Source organism: Acipenser ruthenus, chromosome 3 (genome assembly GCF_902713425.1).
Source record: "Acipenser ruthenus chromosome 3, fAciRut3.2 maternal haplotype, whole genome shotgun sequence".
NCBI lineage: Eukaryota > Metazoa > Chordata > Actinopteri > Acipenseriformes > Acipenseridae > Acipenser > Acipenser ruthenus.
Window position 1 is genome coordinate 99,807,360 of NC_081191.1, and position 19,356 is coordinate 99,826,715.

The window sequence follows — 19,356 nt, forward strand, 5'->3', positions numbered from 1 at the left end:
TGGAAGCGGTCCAGATCTACAATAACAAGGAACACTGGAGTGTTGTAATCCAGTAGCCTCCCCTCAATTGCGCCCTGGAACATGGATACAGCATCATCTTTATGTTCGCGGAATGAACCGCTTTGCTAGGAAACATGAGAAGGGTGCTGTATGCACGTTCCCGGGCCGGGCATCTCAGGCAGGGTGAATAAAACAGCGAGGCGGCCGCGGTTCGTGTGGTTTGAGCTCGGGATCTAAGAACGGGGAACATGTGAGTTGGGAATGTAAAACAGGGAAAACAGGATTCCTCACAAACACAGGAGGGCTGCTTACGAGGTATTTCTTTTATCTTATATTATACTGACACCGTTCATGAACTTGTTTGACATTTCATTTGTTATTAAGAATGTGTGTGTGTGTGTGTGTGTATTTATTTATATATATATATATATATAATATATATATATATATATATATATATATACACACACACACATACATACACAGAATTAAACAGAATGACAGGTTTAAGTAACATCCAGTTAAAAGTTTATAACATAATACTGTATTTTGGAGCACCAGTATGTGTTGGATAACATCTGGATCGTTAAAAGAGCATTTATTTGAGCTTGTACTAGCCTAAAATGTATGCTGTGTGAACTTCTATATTGCAATACAAAGTAAGTAAATGAATACGCAAAGCTTTTTTTTAATAGTCGCGCTGTTCTCATTGCGCTGCTTTGGGTTAACGGCATGCTTCTGTATGCGCGTGCTTGTGCAATAACGCTCTGCGAAATATTATAATAAACAAACACGCAACCAGCTCGAAAATAATGGAAATGTCAGTCAGTGTCATCCGTGCAGAAATGTACAGAAGCTAGCAGGGGTTTCAGACATAGAAATAGCTCCAAGATTAAACTTTTTTATTTTCTTCCTTTGTTTTTAACGGGAAAGCTATAATCTAGATTGAAATAAGGTGTGTGTGTGTGTCTCTCTCTCTCTCTCTCTCTCTCTCTCTCTCTCTCTCTCTCTCTCTCTCTCTCTCTCTCTCTCTCTATATATATATATATATATATATATATACATACATACATACATACATACATACATACATACAGTATGTATGTATTTAAAGGCAAATCGATCTAATATCACATCTATAGGCTATAGGATCATTAAAATAGTATATAGTATGTGTTGTAAATATAATTTTGTTATTCTAAAATATTAAGTCACTATTGTTTAATTTTATGTAGCCTTAGTTAAAAGATATTCCCAGGTTTAACACCCTCTATAAAAAATTACAATACTTGTAGGCAATCTTTAAAATTAATTTCTGTTCTAGATGAATAGTATTAGGGTTTAATGTGTTTGATTAGATTTAACTCCTATTGATGATTTACTTATTATTTCAATATGTATTCAATTTAAAAATATTTTATATTGTGGCTCGTTACAGAGATACTGCATTCAAATGTGTCTTTTTATTTCTTTCTTTTTTGTTTGTTTGTTTTGATGTTACTGTATTCCTTTTCTTGCCACAGAACTGGGACAGTATTTTATAATCCAATTGAAAACATCAAGAAGATTTCTATTCAGCAAAGCTGTTGAAGGAAATACTACAGCAAAGATGAACACCATTGTATTTAACAAATTGAGCGGCCAGATGATTTTTGAGGAAAAGGCCAAGGAAGTGGAGAGGAGCAGTAGAAACTACTTAGAAGTGATTGATGGACAACATCCAGACATGATGATTCCGAACAGCCAGTCTAAAGAAAATGCCAGGCACAGGAGATCGGGGTACGTGCTTCATCTTTTACAGGCAAGATATGTCGACTTAGTAAGGCTCCAGCACATTCATCGCCTCTGTCTAAAAGCGTATAACATGCTTTGAACCCTATATAAATAACACATGGCATGTTTTTTTGTTGTTGCAGTTTTGTGATTCACAAAGACTAGCTGTGTGTGCATTAAAGAAACCAACAGCAATGTTCATGAATAACCAAATGTATGTAATCAATCAAATAACAGCACAAGAGTTAAAGCTTTATGAACAGGGGCCACTATAGTTTGCACAAAAAAAAAAAAAAAAAAACGTTGCTAACTTTGCACGGAGTAAAAGCTAAGTTGATCCATCTATCTTACATACATTCGGCTGTAGTTTATTGAAAGTTCCTTTTATTTCTTTAAAAACTAATATTTCCTACCTGTCAGCAGCTCTTTGAAATGCAGGCTGTTGAAAACCACATCTAAAACTGGAGATATAATGTTACCTACTTGTGTGGTCCACAGTGAAATTGATATTCTTCTGTTCACTGTGGTTGAAGATTTAAAAAAGGTGTCAGATCATGTGTTAGTTTTGACAACGTAATGAAAAGTGGTACAAATCCCCCATTAACTGTGAGGTGTTTGCATTGATAATGACAGCTTGGGTGCAGTACAGTACAGTAGTTCCTTTGTAATCAGCTGCTATTTAAACGAACAACACACCTAGCTTTTATGCTGTGTGAAGCTGGTCAGCCTAAGTAAATATGTTTTTCCATTGCAAAGGTATGGGTTTGGAGGGATTGTACTGGACTGTGTGTAAAGTGAGACTAAAGGGAAACATATTGACTGCAATGTGCAGCTTCCCTGGGACTATCACAGCTATAGGGAACATTTAATATAAACACGTGGCGTGTGTGTGTGTCGACAAAATCATGTACAGGGAGTCAAATGTTCATTCTGTTGTTCATTCAGATCTGTATTACAAGGAAAATATTCATAGAACATGAACTTAGGGCAGACCAGAGGTTAGAAGGAAATACATCTGCAAGAAGTCGCAAGGAAGATAAAAGGTCGCTTTAAACAGCTCTACACTGACATCTACTGGCGAAGAGAAGGCGTTGTCTTTACTATTTCAGTACCAGACCGGAGGACAGTTATACTAAGATTGTGAAATCAGTAGTGATAACGACAAAGGTCGTTGATTTTTTTTTTTTTTTTATTAGAATTTGTTATATTTTTACAGCCTGCACTGGAATAGGGGGTTTCGGTGCAACAAAAACAGAAATATCAAGCCTGTGGACGTGTAGATAGTATATGATTTCGTTTATATTAATTACCATGATACCGTACTGAACAGGACAGAATGAAAACAAAAGCGAGTGCTAAGTACGGAGATCAGCGAACACATTAGCGATGTAACTACACAACAATGTAGAATACTACAGTAACTAACTTTACAGCAACCGTGTTTTTAATGTGCATTAAAGTGACATGTATTTTGCCAGAGAAGTTGTGTGTAATAAAAAAAGAACCTTTAAAAGTTGGGTATGTCAAAAGTCTTAGAAATCACAGTTAAGTGTGGTGAAACATTTAAAACCGCGAATTTAATTTTAGAAATTCAAAACGTCCAATTTCTAATGGTAGCTTACACACAGCAAATTGGAGAAGATCTTATAACTACTGTAAATTACTTAGCTGACGTTTTTATGATATATATATATATATATATATATATATATATATATATATATATATATATATATATATATATACTATCAGACGGAGACAGCTGCATTATCAATTAAAAAAACGGATTGGCGGCGTAAACCTACGATTGGGATTTCGTATTGATATATATATATATATATATATATATATATATATATATATATATATATATATATATATATTCTAAAACATACGAGACAGCTTCGCATTTTGTAAATTTTGCAATAAAAGTAAACAAGTACGATGTCCTTATAAAGCGATGTAATGAGAACGCTTGACGTGGTTTCTATTCAATCTCTAGGTCCCGTCAGAACGGAGGGAAGGTGAGACACAAACGTCAAGCGCTACAGGACATGGCCCGTCCTCTGAAACAATGGCTTTACAAACACAGAGACAATCCTTACCCCACGAAAACAGAGAAAATCCTGCTGGCACTCGGCTCTCAGATGACGTTAGTTCAGGTAGGGTCCATACAGTGTGTGGCATATGCGCTACAGAATCGGGAGCAATTCCTTGCACAAAAATTAACCATAAGTGGTTATTCACTGTTGAAAAGGAAATGTAATTTAAGAATATAACGTTTAGCAGAAGTCTGTAATATATCAGTGAAAGTCTTATAAAGTAATTTGTTTCTTAATGTCGTAAAGCACAGTAGCCAAATTAAAAACGTAAATTGTTAATTGCCAATGCAGGCTTTGAATTATTATTATTATTATTATTATTATTATTATTATTATTATTATTATTATTATTATTATTATTATTAAAATACATACAGTATATAACAAACTCATTGGAGTTGGGTAAAACAATGTAATTGGATATGTATTTCTCTTCAAACATGTCTGATATGTTCAGGTGTCCAAATATTGGTTTGTTTATTTCTTGAGCTCACCCTTGAGATGTAACAGCGTGTTTGAAATGAACACTGAATATGTTCCATTGTGCTAAATATCTGAATAAGGACATGTGAGTACAGTAGTTTAACAGGCAGTAAAAGTTATCTCTAGCCCTTTCTATGCATGTACCACACATATTAGCATGTCGCTCTCCAGTAAGAGTATGCCTCGGTGTCTCTCATTGATCGTCCGTGTTTTTTTTTTTTTTTTTACCTGTAGGGGAAGTCCTGTCCATTAGTAACACAGGGCTGAGAATGGCAGAACTTACTGTATTGCGCTCTGTAGGACTCTAACAACAATCAGATCAAAGCACTCTGTACCTGTACTGTACAATACACACTGTACTTACTAGGGATGGAATGGATTGCAATTCAGATGCTAGAGGTTTCTTATTCTGAATGCCACGCCATCGCCGTCTCATAAAAGGGTTGCAATAACAAATAGGAACAGGACAGGATTTCAATAGCTGTCCAGCAGATTTCTTTTTTAAGGCTTTCACTGAACCTGGTTCCACGAGTGTTCTGTTTTGTCTGTGCATGATTCGGTTGATCAGCATGCCCCTTGATGTTCTGCGTGCTCAGTGTCCTACACTGTAAGACCGAGTGTTTAACTCTAAAACACTTATTTGTACACTTTTCAAACACGTCACTGCGTTTATAATTCTAAATGTGTTTAGGGTTTAAACACCTTGTGGTGTTTATTTTGTAAACTCTTGGACGTGTTTATGATTTGTAACTCTTTAAACATTTGTATGCGTTTATAACGGGGCTGGTGATTAAAATCTGAACATTAAACTTTGCAAAAATGACACAGATTAAGCACATAACTTTAACAATTATTTAGAGTTCCAAATAACTAAACACCAGAGTTACACCTAATTACATACCGCTGAATAGAATGTTTCTGTTTTGCTATACACACATGCCATTTAGATAATAAATGCGTCACACGTTCTTTGGTTTTACAGTGTAGTATCCTAGTCATCTAATCATCATTTAAAATGCCAACATGCTAGCCCAAGTACTATATATATATATATACACATGCACATACAACTATGGCCACAAGTTTTGCAACACCCTATAGAATGAACTAATTTTGCTTCGATAAAAACTGACAAAAATGGAAAAATATGACATTTCGAAATCTAACATGAAATACTGTACTATTATTATGGCTTCCGGTAGACTTGCAATATGATTTTGTATATAATTATGTCTCAGTCCTAAAATTCTAGGTGATGCAAAACTTTTGCTCATAGCTGTAGAGGTTAAAAAAAAAAAAAAAAAATGTGTGCTTGTGTATGGCTCTTCATCTCAGTGTTTCATTCACAGTTGCCTCAGTTATAAATAAAATAAAAGAAGTGCAAACTGTCTTCCAAACAAATATGTTTCTTTAGTGCTCATTATTAATTTCACACAATAAACAGCACATGTGCAGCAGTATTTATTTGGCTGTAATTACCAATTTTAATGCAGCTTTACTTTCACTCAGGTGATTGTGTGCAGGTAAAATATCCCTTCAACTCCCATTCCTGCTTAAAATTAAAAGTTGTGGCATAGTCTGTAAAATATGCAATTATTCAAAACCATGAGTGTGGGCTACCAGCTATTAAAAAGGAGCGTTCTCATGACCCTTTATAGGGCTGAATGTACAAAGTAGTAAATTGATTGGGGTGAGAAATGCAATGTCTGTACAAACTAAACAGCACACTCTTCAAACATGAACACCAAAGGAGACGTGTGCCGTAAACATACGCTCACCTCAACTTTTTCTTTCTAACTTGTTTTTCATGGTACTCGACTTTCTGTACCTAAGTAAGCACAGAACAATTCAGGTCACAGGCACTGGGAATACAGTTGCTTGCAGTGCAGCCTAGTTAAGTGGAAATAAGAGGTACTCTGAATGTGCAAGACTGTTAACTTTGAAAACTCCTTGGATGGTCGTGTTCGTAATGCATTTACTCTGAGGAAATGGAAATCCCTGCTATTTGACTCTGTCATTGTATTCCCTTTCGTGTACTGAATTTGGCATTCCTGAAACAACTGGCTACGTCTTTTTTTAAAATTTTATTGCGTTTGGTTTAGATTTAGGTTATTATTTAGAATGCAAAAGGTTGTGGAATATATATGAATACGTTTTATTTTACAGGTATCGAACTGGTTTGCAAATGCAAGGCGGAGACTGAAGAATACTGTGAGACAACCTGACCTAAGCTGGGCTTTACGTATAAAATTATACAATAAATATGTCCAGGGGAATGCTGAAAGGCTTAGTGTGAGCAGTGATGACACATGTTCAGAAGGTACATGCAGTTTTATTTTAGTTTCTAGTTGCTTTGTAATCTGTGTGGGAATCTTGATTGTGACAATGAGGGGTAATAGCAGCGAAGGTCCCTGCTAAATGGAGCCACGTTTTGAAAAATGGGTGAAAACAAGAAGATGTAGAGTAGCATTGTTAAGATCTGCTGCTGTGCAGGTTGTTACAACTGACCCCATTATGTGGGAAGTTATCTACGTCAACACTAATCATTTTGTTAATGTAAATCTCTTCATTATTTTCAGAATAATAAAATGTAAAGTCACCAAGCATTGATAATCAAGCCTTATATACTGTATATTTAAAAAGTACACAAGTAAAACAATGGCATGTTAAGCTAAGGAGCTTTAATTAAGTTGAATTTCAGTTTCTTTTTTAAACAAATACCGAAAAATATTAAGTCAAGCAGACATTTCGACAAGACGTCTTTATCATTGCCTTTTTTAATATGGCATTCTTCTTATGCTGATAACATTTTCCGCACAAAGACGCCATAAAGCCATTTGGTGACCTTTCAAATGTATTTGTAATAAATCGTCTACGTCAACTGACACCTGTTCTTATTCAATCTCATAGATGGAGAGCATCCCCCAAGGAATCAAGCGAACGCAGGTGAATTTAATAAGCCCATTTATCAGAGTGTTATCAAAAAGGAAGGCCCGGTTGTGAGCGCTGGATTGAGAGCAGTCTCTTCTCTGAATGAGGATTACGTGTCGCCACCCAAATACAAGAGCAGTTTATTGCACCGGTACCTCAATGACTCTCTGCACCATGTCATGGCTTCCACTGCAGCTATCACACACTCACGCAAAAGAAACCATTCAGGGTCTTTCAGCTCCAACGAATATGAAGAAGAATTGCTTTCGCCAACATGTTCAGAAGCTGAGGCAAATTTTGTTTATCGTGCTGGTAAGTATTTGTTTGTTTTGTTGTTATTTATTAATTGGTTCGATTAGTATCTTCTGATATTAAAACTGTATTCGGCAATGCCAGTATGCTTGAGTTCAGAAGAACCCATTAATTATATAAAGTGGTACCACAGGCTAACTATCAGAATAATTCAGGGATGGAGCAATCTGCTATGCAAACTCCCATTGCATAGCAGATTGCTCCATCCCTGAATTATACTTTTTTTTCAAGGGGTTTGAGTAAGCTATTTGTTAATATCTTCCTGTTATAAACTAGAAGGGGGTTTGCCCAACACTCAACTGATTATGTTCAGAGATGTATAATGCTCAGATATAATGGGTGGTGGTTTTCATTGTTCTGCAGGAAGGATTTGTTGTAGCAATCTGTATGTTTCATCCACCCATCATTAATGAAGGCAGAATACACATTTTCAAATCAGCCTACGCGTGATTCACAGGTTATAAGAGTTGTAACGAAACATACATCCATACGGGTAAAACGTATAATAACAGATAAATATAGGTTAGAAGTCAAGGTGAAGTTATAACCAGAATAAGTCTCTCCAGAAGAACATAAACTGTCCCGTGTGAAACGTCAGCAAATTGGTCAGTTTCAAAGATGGATCGAAGCCTGTCAGTCTTACCTATCATTACCTCTTGCCACAGAATGCACATCAGTGAGGCCATTTACACAACAATATAATTAGTTATATGCATATGCATATGCACAACAAAGTATAAGTGTTTATAATTTGTTGCCAAAGCTTAGGCATTCCATTGCTATACCCACGCCCCTCCCCACAAATAAAACTGGATTCTAAAATCCTGGCTTCACAATGGTTAAAATGTACATTACTAGAACAATGGGTAACTAATAGCAATTGGCACCCCTGTAATATAATACACGTAATAAATGCACTCTCAAACTTCAGTTTGTAATTAGACATGTGGACGGACACGGTGGCTTTAGATTCTCTTTGTCATGCCTGCGGAAAAAAAAAAAAAAAAAGTCCTGTTGGGATTTTCATAGAAAACAAGGAGTTGGAGAATTCCATTGCACATGCCAGGATTTTATGCCAAATTACCATTTAATGGGATATTAAATGCCAGGAATCTCCTTCAATGTTTTTCTCTTTTTTTTTTCACCCCTAAACCTCATACAGTTATTTGATACGCTGATGAAGATCATAATATATCAAATCATTTTCAACAATACTGATTAAGGGAAAGATTAGTATGCGTATCAAATATAGCACGTAACTTCTTATTGAACATAGCAAGAATGGCAAATCAGGACTTTAACCATTCCTGTGCTATCCTATTACATTCAAATAAATGCAGAGGTATACACTGTAGAAATCAGTGAAATAAACGAGTAGGGAAAATACTTAGAGAATACGATTTTCAAAAGTTCTTCACTAAGGAGTAAGAGCAGATGTGAGTACATTTGGAAGAATATACCAAGATTTAAAAATATTTCTTATGAAAAGCATAAGGCTGTGGGGCACATTATTATTATTATTATTATTATTATTATTTATTTCTTAGCAGACACCCTTATCCAGGGCAACTTACAATTGTTACAAGATATCACATTATTTTTTACATACAATTACCCATTCATACAGTTGGGTTTTTACTGGAGCAATCTAGGTAAAGTACCTTGCTCAAGAGTACAGCAGCAGTGTCCCCCACCTAGGATTGAACCCACAACCCTCCGGTCAAGAGTCCAAAGCCCTAACCACTACTCCACACTGCTGCACATACAAAAAAAGAACACTCAGCTGAATTAGAAGAAAGCAGAATAAAACCAGTCGTATTTTAATATTGTAGTAGGTAACAGAGACTTGTAAGAGCTGTTCAGAGTGGGTCACAGAAAGTGCAAGACAGTTATTTCACACAACTCTTCCTAAGTGGAAAATTGTAACCCAAATCAACCCTAATCCACTCCTGAGTACAACTGGTGCAGCGTACAAATAGAAGATAGTGTTATTGTGTACTTTACTAGGCTTGGGAACATCTATTCCAGTTATTCTGAACACTAATTAGACATGTAACATTGCTGCTGTGTGCCAATTAAATGTGTTATTACTGCTGCTGATGTTGTGTCTGGCCAGCAGACACATGCATCTGTTTATTTTTATTTGAAGGACATTTCAATGTTTACTAGCTGCCAGTGAACTTACCGACCCCCCCCCTAAAAAAAGTACTTTTGTTTATCTCTCGAATAAGTTCAGCCCCAGGTGATGAAATGAACACAGTGCGTTCCAAATGGACGCTTCTTTTATGAATCCCAAATAAGGGCATGTTATGTTTTTCTTTTGTTTTATTTTCCACAAGTACAAAATAAGGATGAGAGAGAAAAAGTAATTCCAGAAACTATACTAACCAGGTCCAAATGTTTGCGTAATAAGTATCTGTGTAAACTATTGTTATATATGATCTAAAACAGGCACTGTCAAGTGGAGAAACTAAATAAAGCAGAACTAACTAGGACACAAAAGGAAAAACAAATCATACCAGTGTTGTGATGCAACTTTTAGGGTGATTGTTTTTGATCATCACTGGAATCTGGTTTTAATAAAATGAGTCATGCTGCAAAGGCAAGTTACAAGAAGAATTTCTTAATCCCCATTTGAAACAGCAGTACAGCCACTGTTAAACAGCACTGAACTGTCAGTCAGAAGGCATCTCCGTGGGCTGATTTATACACGTCAGGTCGTCACTGTGGGTTGCTCCTTTATCTAAACAAGAAGGAATATTACAGGTAGTTGTTTTTATACCAGGTGTCAAGGGTCTGTAAGATTAATTTACAATATATGACAAGTGGAATCTCCCAGCAATCCACTTTCATTGGGATTTCAAACGCTGTTGCCCTGCCATAACATGGCTCAGTACAGTGTAGAGACAGCCAGTAACTTACTGCAGGCAAATAACTGATTTGATCGAAGTCAGATCAAAACACAAAAACAGATTCCGTCTCATATTTGATGTTCTCCTTGTCTCCTTGTACACTCAGTGCCCCTTGTACATATAGACACGTCCCAGAACACAGCAGTAGAAACTGCACTTATAATTTAGCTGAGAGAGGTGTCGCAGTGCCATTGATATAACATTTTAAACATTTAACCCAGCAAACAGAATCAAATAATTTCAACTGCATTCAGAATGAAGTGATAAATTACAGTAGAATTGTGTCTGCACCGCTGTGACCTTGAATGCACCATTTCTACTGAGAAGCCACTCTTAGCATGATTAGAGGTAGCCACGGAACACTTATTTTTGTATCTATGGTAATCAAGTCATAGTGGAGGGGACCTAGGAGCATTATGAAACTTTCAGTGGCTTACCCAAGGTCTTTTGTTTGTGCTCTTGCAACGTAGAGCTAAACAGGCTTTGAAATGATACTGTTCTTGCAAAAACTGTTTAGTTTCATACTGTGGGACAAAAAATACAGCATGAAATAAATAGTTCTTAAAAGAAAGGATGGCGAAAAACTGAAGATCGCTTAACAGGCAGGGAGAAAAAGTGCTTAATTATCACTACGTTCTTTTACATAGAGAAATATCAGATGAAATACAAACATGAAAAGCGTGTTTATTTACCAGTATGATCACAATTTAACTTTTTTTTGTTCTAATTTTTTATTTAGTAAGTATTTTTTTTGATGCAATGCGCTCAAGCCATAGCGATGTTAGTAATACATTACTGTATATAAAGTTAAATATTCTTCCTTTAAATACTTTAAATATAAGATGTTCCTTATTTATAATGTGGAACCTTATGTAGTGATCATGTTTGTTCGTTTGGCTCAATGACTCTGAGCCTCTTATAACATTGTATTTCGGTAAAATCCTACAAATGTTACAATCATTTACAAGATTATGAGGACTCTATGTGTGTGATCAGGTGTGTTCTGTTTATATTGTAGAAGTCCATTCAAATCAACATACATAATCTCCTAACAGTAAAAAAAAAATAACACTTGATGCAGTTTTCATGCACGCAGGGAAAACACAGCTGCTTCATGAAATAGTTCTGTTTTATTCTCATGAGGCATATGCTTTAGACGAAAGTCTTTTTAATGTTTCCGTCCATTAATTTAAAATGTCTTTGGATATCTGACATTTAATTAGATTACCTTACAGTAATGTTACTTGTTACTAAAAGAAAATACGTTGAAAAGAGGTCCTTAAAGACAATATACATCATTCTGTAATTAAATAGTCCCTAAAGTTACTATCAAAAAAAACAAACAAAAAAAAAAAAACACATACACACACTTGCTTGTGGTTATAAATCACATATCAAAGGCAGTTGTGTTTGATTAATAACTGAAGCACTGTATTTCAAGTGTTTTTTTTATATTTTTATAAACAGCTGCAAAGCCCAGTGGTGTTTGTCTGGACATTGTGGGGTTGTGCTTGTGTTTCAAGGTCACGGCACACAATTACAACATAATGGAGCTGTGTGAACTGCAGGCTACAGCTAACATGCAATTTTGGTTTTAACCCCAGAAAGACTATTTTCATCCAGAAATCACTTTACAGCCTAGCAACTTTTGTTTACACAGCCTTTATATTCAAACTTCCCATAATACAGAATCTATTTTCTGCTGCTTATATTGTAAACTATCTGAGGCTAATTCAACTTGCATATTCCTTCAGATGCAAATGCTGCGGACTGTGTTCACAAACCTGGAGTGGGTTTTAGAAATGTGGTTTGGACGGAGTGGAAAAACTTATTGCAGTTGTTGTTAGTAGCTTGGTAATTGCTGTAAATGGTCACAAATATATCAAGTTGCTAAAATCATTTTATGAGTCAGTTTCAAGGTAGGCAAATTGGGAGCACATTTAGCTAAACCACAAAGTAGCAGTTATTAATATGACTGCATCTGTGTAAAGTTATCAGCACCTTTTCCCAACTTACAAAAATATAGTTAATACAAAATGTCATACACGTACGTACCTGCGCTGGTCTTTCATTGTATTTAACCAATGAGCTGACTCATTTACAATTTGTTTTAATAATATTACTAACAAAATAAAAAAATATATATAAAACGTGTTGCACACTTTGGACTGTAAAGCTCAGTAAATTTGGCCTTGGATATCTGTACTACGTGTCTGTTTGAAACAGAATACCTCTGCGCTTTAATCCTGTCAAGCAGCTTGCTGAAGACATCTTTATGATGCCTATATGTCCCAGACAATTTATGGCTGTTCCAAATCCTTCTGCATGGCTCTGTCTAAATTATATATATATGAAAACCTTTCACTAACCGTATAACACATAAATAATCTTACCCGACCGTGTCAAAAATCTTCCAGTCTTGTGATAACTGTATCCTGGCCAACCATCTGCTGTAACCATTTTATAAACCAGTATCACACTAATGTCTGAAGCTGCATGCCTGCTAAAGAAAATAATAATGTTTATTACCGCCTGCCAGCAACAAGGAAAGGTGTAAAACTTTAATGAGCTATATCTTTTAAAAACAAATTACAGACGAGTCAAGCATACAGAGAACTACAAATAAACACATTGGTAATCATTAAAAATCTAACTCAACTGCTCCCACTGTATTTGTGAATCAGTTTACACCACGTTTAACTGTATCTCACTTGATGCTGCTGAAAAGGGAAAATGTTTCACAAACAGACTCAAATATAGGCAAACCATGACATGGAGAGTTTTTCAAGATGAGATAATATTTCTATTTATCATATTCCCTGTTCCTTGTACACGCAGGGCTGTGCAGATTATGTTTAGTTGTATCACTTTAACATGTTGAAACCTCAGAACTTTAATTCACCAATCATACAGCATGTTCAATACATTTCTTAGGGACCTTTTTCTAGACTTCCAGTTCTAGGAGCACAGATTTGAAATTATCGTCGGCAGTCATCCAGTCAGGTGACAACATTACAGACGCCATCAAAGAGTAAGAACAGGCAGTGTTGGTGTGAGTTTCAGAGGACGGATCTCACCTCATTTCTTTCAGTGTATTCCACTATTACAGATTTCTAGAATGGAGGGGAGATATAATGTAGGTATTAATAGAACGACACAGCCACACACGATAGGAATGTGGCAACAACAGAAGGGAAGTAAACATGTATCTTTCTTACGAATTGAAGTATCACACCCAGATAATTACATTTCAGAAGAATAGAGACGTACACTAGCCCCTTTTATTGTTGTAGTGAATTTGGTCTACATTGTTTTAACTTTGCTAAATATTAATTATTAGTCCTAAGAATTTAGAAGAAGAAACAAAAGCTGAATAACAAACGGTGGTACATCTTTGAGTAGGTTACAGGCTTTAAGCAGTGTTGTAACACATAGCTTCTAATTGCAGAAATGGTGTTGGCAGCAGCTCCTGCGAGCACTTGCGGGTATGACAAGGGATCTTTTATAACCGGATCAGTTCGCAATGCTCACATGATATGTTTAAGGATTTTATTACATTTTATGAGATAATGATTTGATCCAACATGACCCTGCTGAGATAAGCCACAATAGTGTTTTACAGCGCTGGGGAATCATCCACCTATTAGTGGTTATCCCAGAATTACCCATTAAAACAAGCAGTTGCTGCAGTCCACGTGGATTCATTTGCACTGTCAAATTCTTTAAAAAATATCCAGTTTTGGCCAACTGGGGTTTATCCCTTTTTTGTAGATTAACATATTTTTCATTAGTCCCTGCATATACAGTACAGGATATGATATGGCGGTATATGATGCACTGTATATTGAATTGCCGTGGCTGTAATTGTAATTGTTTTAAAAATCCCTAAATTAATTTAAAATTTCCTTTTAATTACTGCACCAGATAAAGATTTTTTTTTTGGTCTCCTTGGCAATACATAGTTGCTCATGCTGCCAATAACTTAATTTATCCAAATAGAATTGAACTCTGTAGTTGGCTAAACATTTTTTTTTAACACAATAGGGCATATTATTTAAACATCTGCTGCAGTAAAACGTTTGCCCCCCCCCCCCCTTTTATTTTTTTTTACAAATGTATTTATTTATGTTATAAAACAAGTAAGAAAATGTAATTTAAAAAAATAAATAAATAAACACATATGTTAAGTTCATATTCAGACTTCAAATTACATCGATTAATTGTGCTGCAAACTGCCCTGGACTTAAACAGAGGTTTGTGTATTCCTTGCGTCGGTGCCATAGTTAGCAATACTGGATTAAAGAGCATACCTGTTGCAACAAAAGAAAAGTAATGTGTACCAGTGATCGACACACCCACTGCTGCACAGCACAGGGTTATAAAGAGCTGCGAGGCTCAGGAGGACAGTAATGCACCTCAAGCACTCTGAGCTTGTAAAGGGCCTGGAAAGAACTGGAGCACATGGGTGCTGTCATGAAAGCAATAGCCATAGCCTTCACATTAGCAAAACAGCAACCTAATTCTGATTGTTTTGTCTTCGCAAAACAATCATGACTGGGCAATCTAAGGTAAATTGTACGTTTAACTGAACAGAAGAAAGCTCAGTTAAACTAACAATGCACCTGTGCTGCATACCTTCTGGAAACAGTTGCTATGCACACAGCACACTAATGACATACCTGTATTGTTCTGTATGCAATAACCTTTGAGGAACACATTGTTTTAAAAGAAAGGTAATTTAATCTGATGCGTTCCAAGTTAATTGCTAAAAATGTATCTGAGACTTAATCTCCCTCTATAATTCTTTGATAAACATTTTTATTTTTAAACTTTTCTTTACCATACCTTTTTTATTTAGCAATTTTGATTAAAGGAATATGAAGTCATAGGAAATGATGTCATCTGCATTAGACTAACCATTAAAGCAAAGCATTGTGGTCCAATCACTGCAATGAAAGGAACTAAAAGTCAGTTCTGCTCCCTGTTCAGGTATCTTACCCCCCTCTGATTGAATAGGTACAGTAGAGGCAGGATGGGATGGAAACCAGTGGCTGTGTTTCTTCACTGTTACTGTACAACCTAGACAGGGAACACATTAACATGGCTTGAAACGTAACTCTTCACAACAGTTAGAAACACATTCCTCCTTTATACAAACACAATGGCAGTTTTATCTGTGCACTATACTATACACTTTCTAATAAAAGGCACATGTATTCTTAATGAGATGCATACTTACTGATAGCCACCATACTGTACACAGCACTTAGTGATAACTATGAAATGTAGAAGAGTACCATTGTATTCATATCCATTTCTGTACAGTAGCTGTATACTGTATATGACTGGATAAACTAATAAACCCAGAAAATGAGCATTTGCACTGTTGCTAATTTAAAATGTGCACAGTTGATTCACAAAGCACAAGAGGTGTTCAGAGTGTTTTGCACGGTTTGTCTTTGTTCTTTTACTGCGCTCCCTGGAGTGTGGCTACTACAATGAAAACAGCAGCAGCTTACCTATTATTTTGGTAGCTACATGTTTTTAGGCTCCTGGGAATATCACCCTTTTCATTTGATTTTAAATTAGTATTGTTTTGTTTTATTTGAAAAATAAATTAGCAGTAATTAAAAGCAGCCTTTCTCCGTGGTCATTTATTTTAATCATTACCCCTGTGGTCTACTATTGAGCACTTAATAAGGACTATAATTTGTTCGAGAAGCTGCATTTTCGTTGTTTTTCTTCTTTAATGTTTAAAAAGAATCACAAACATTACATTTCTGGGTTTTTTTTTTCTAAAAACGTCATCTTTATTTTCTAAAATATTATTGGGGTTCGGTTATAATACCATTGGGAAATAACCTTAGCAGCACAGTAGCAGACCACAGCTCTAAAAGCAAATGCTACACAATTAATTTTGAACAAATCCTGCACAGTGTTCCTGAGAACATAACACACTGGTGCTGCAATGAATTACTGTGCATTAATTTACTAATTAAGGGTGCCATTCGTGTGTGCAATGGCTCATACAACTGTACTGTAGCAACCTGTGTGTTAACTTTGGTGCCCCTTGGATCAGCACTGTCTATACGTTTCTAAAAAAGAATTAAGTGAAGGGTGTGCCGAAAATTGCATGAACTAGTCTTGCTGTTTCCAAGCTAGTGTCACCAGCTAAATGCTCACTGCTGTCCTTGGAAGTATTGATATTTCAGTCTTAGAAATCTCTCCAGTTTGGCAACCCAGCAAGTTTGAATCGACTTTGTGTGCTGGCAAAGCCACAGCTCTCTGCTGCTACTATTAAACCCTGTCTGGCTTTTTGAGTTGGAAAGGACAAAGCACTATTTTAAACCATACTGTAGGATCATTCTTGCTGTCAAAACAGAAACAAAAAGTTTAAAAATAAATGACACCAATATTGTTTCAGCATGTAGATTATAGTATTCAAATTATTTTATTAAAACATCAGAAAAGAAAAAAACAATGAAACACATTCTTCTGTTTAATAATAGAGCATGGACGTGTATACTTTATATGTTGAAGTTTTCCATAATTAATCTTCATTGACCTTTGTATGTTTAAAATTAACTTGTGCTGTTGTGCTTTCAGAGACTGTGGAACATGGATCAAGTAAATGTGACAAGTGAGTATATTTTACAGATTCCTACAATGTTATCCTGCATTTTTTTAAATTTTCTTTTTAAAAAGTTGGATTCACCTCAAGATCTAAGGATGAAGCCTCAAAATGATTGTGTTTAATTCCAGTGGAACAAAGGAAAAGGGAACGTGCAAAGATGAGACCTACTGGAGAGAAATCAACGCAGCCATGGCCTTGACAAATCTGGCACAAGGGAAGGACAAAGTATCTGGGACAACCAGCTGTATTATCCAGAAATCCTCCCATATATCTGAAATAAAGACAGTCAAAGTGCCCCTGGCACAGACATTCTAAACAACAAATAGAATAGAATCGATCTATGCAACATTCCATTAGAACTCTAACCATTGCGGGACCATAAAAAAAACAACTATTACAGACCAAATCAATGTATTTTAATATTATATGTTTAGGGTATAAAATATAGCTTTTTTTCTTGCAAGTACAATAGATTTTATTACTGTTGATAACGACACACACGTCAGTGATAATGTTAACTTATTTTATAAATTGCCTTTAGTACCCTACCTATTGCAGGGAGCAACAGTGCCTTATTAAATGAAGAGTTCTGATGGTTAGGCATGAACAAATGCGCCATTGCGAGACTTTATTGTGTCTTAGAGAATGTGATTTTTCTTAATATGCAGTTATTTAAAAGTCTACTTGAAGGCAAAGCCTTCAGTATAATTAAACTACTTGTATGTTTCATGCAGTCCAGAATGCTGAAAAGTCACAAAGAGCAGTTAGTTTCAGTTGCCAATTGCCTATCTGTAAGGAAAAACTAACCTGAGATGACTTCTGCAGCTTTTATTAACAATAATGAAATCTCAGCTGTGTAGAATATGATTCTGGAATGCTGCAGTGGCATCACAGATGTTTGGTCTGCTACTTCATTATGGCTGTTCATACGATACTGTTGTGTCTCTGTGAAAAATGATGACCTACTTCATGTAAACAATGAACTGTGAACGACTTGGTAAGTTAGCTCAGCTAACGTGAGGCATAAGTGTTCCATCACCTAATCAAGCAGCAGCTTGTGTTGTCTCATGTGCAGATTATTATGAATTCATTGCTGTTTCTAATTGCTTTTGACCTTGGTGAAATATACTCCAGTCCAAGGCACCCACACAGTTAGATAGATTTCTCAGTTTAGGTTTCCAGTGAAAGCTAATCTGCAGTCAATAGACAATTTGCTTCTTTTTTTAAATAAGCAAAAGTTACACTTTGCACACCACACGTTATTTTTATTTTCGAACCAACCTGACACTTCAATTTTGTTGTTTACACATAACTGAGGACTTACCATATATACAGATACTCATGATATATCTTGTCTTGCCCGTATTGTCTATATTTTAGCGAGCTACTCAGTGTTTGTTCTGGTGTTGTTTGTTGTTTTGTTTTTAGTACCATGACTTCTGTATTGTCATGCTTTTAAGCAATGGTAATGATTTTCATATGGAATATGTACATGTGCTATATCCATTGTTGCAATAAATTTGTATTTTAGTATATCAGTAAGAAATAAAATCAAATACGACTGTATGAACAAATGTAGGTTTCTGTTCTGCTCGACAGAATAACTGTTGCTTATGTCTTAACATTCCAAAAATATAATTATTAGCCTTTTATTTTTTACAAGTTGGGTACTGTTTTCTGCAAAAAATGCTGTTTTATAGTTAAAGACTATAAGCAATTACTTTGTTCATACTTTTTTTTTATAAATTATTATGATGTGTAAAACTGAAGAAAATAGTTTTGTTTTTATTTTTGTTAAATTATATGAATTTAAAGCATATTTGAGGCTGGATTTTTGTCCTATGACCAAATACATACTTTTACAATATCATGTTTGAAAGGCTTTAATGAAAAGACTAAAAAACAAACAAACTTGTCTGAAAGATGAATAAACAATATCAGAAACAATTGCTGTCTTTACAGTTTTTTTGTTGTTGTTGTTGGTGGTGTTTGTTCCACTTTTGTCACAATCTGTGTTCTTATCATGGACCCAACCAACCAGCAATTTTACAATATTGTAAAATTCCACTATCTTTAGTTTTCAATCACACATTTAAGTTTGTAGCATCAACCTCACCTGTAGGTCAAGGATAGAAAGGGTCATCGCTGTTATACACCATAACTTTATAAAGAACATATAAAACAATTTCAATCAAAAGAAATCAAAAGC

At 35.5% G+C, this 19,356-nt stretch overlaps 1 protein-coding gene across 2 annotated transcripts; it reads left to right on the forward strand.

Annotated features, from left to right (window-relative positions):
• The first annotated feature begins 86 nt into the window (after window positions 1-86).
• Window positions 87-19,084, forward strand: LOC117394265 (homeobox protein Mohawk-like). 2 transcript variants are annotated; one of them, XM_033992380.3, is made up of 7 exons: window positions 87-315; window positions 1,524-1,779; window positions 3,776-3,935; window positions 6,525-6,678; window positions 7,269-7,304; window positions 17,120-17,153; window positions 17,276-19,084. In XM_033992380.3, the coding sequence occupies exons 2-7, from the start codon at window positions 1,610-1,612 to the stop codon at window positions 17,460-17,462; spliced, it is 741 nt and encodes a 246-aa protein (XP_033848271.2). In that variant the 5' UTR covers window positions 87-315; window positions 1,524-1,609; the 3' UTR covers window positions 17,463-19,084. The 2 variants fall into 2 exon arrangements, with proteins under 2 accessions (XP_033848271.2, XP_033848270.2); XM_033992379.3 differs by having other exon boundaries at window positions 88-315; window positions 7,269-7,601.
• The last annotated feature ends 272 nt before the right edge of the window (window positions 19,085-19,356 follow it).

Bases quoted from the DNA above. Each gene is read 5' to 3' on its own strand.
- LOC117394265 (XM_033992379.3), top strand. From the start codon at position 1,610: ATGAACACCATTGTATTTAACAAATTGAGCGGCCAGATGATTTTTGAG. The intron at 6,679-7,268 runs GTACATGCAGTT...TCAATCTCATAG, and splicing joins TGATGACACATGTTCAGAAG to ATGGAGAGCATCCCCCAAGG. The intron at 17,154-17,275 runs GTGAGTATATTT...GTTTAATTCCAG, and splicing joins GGATCAAGTAAATGTGACAA to TGGAACAAAGGAAAAGGGAA.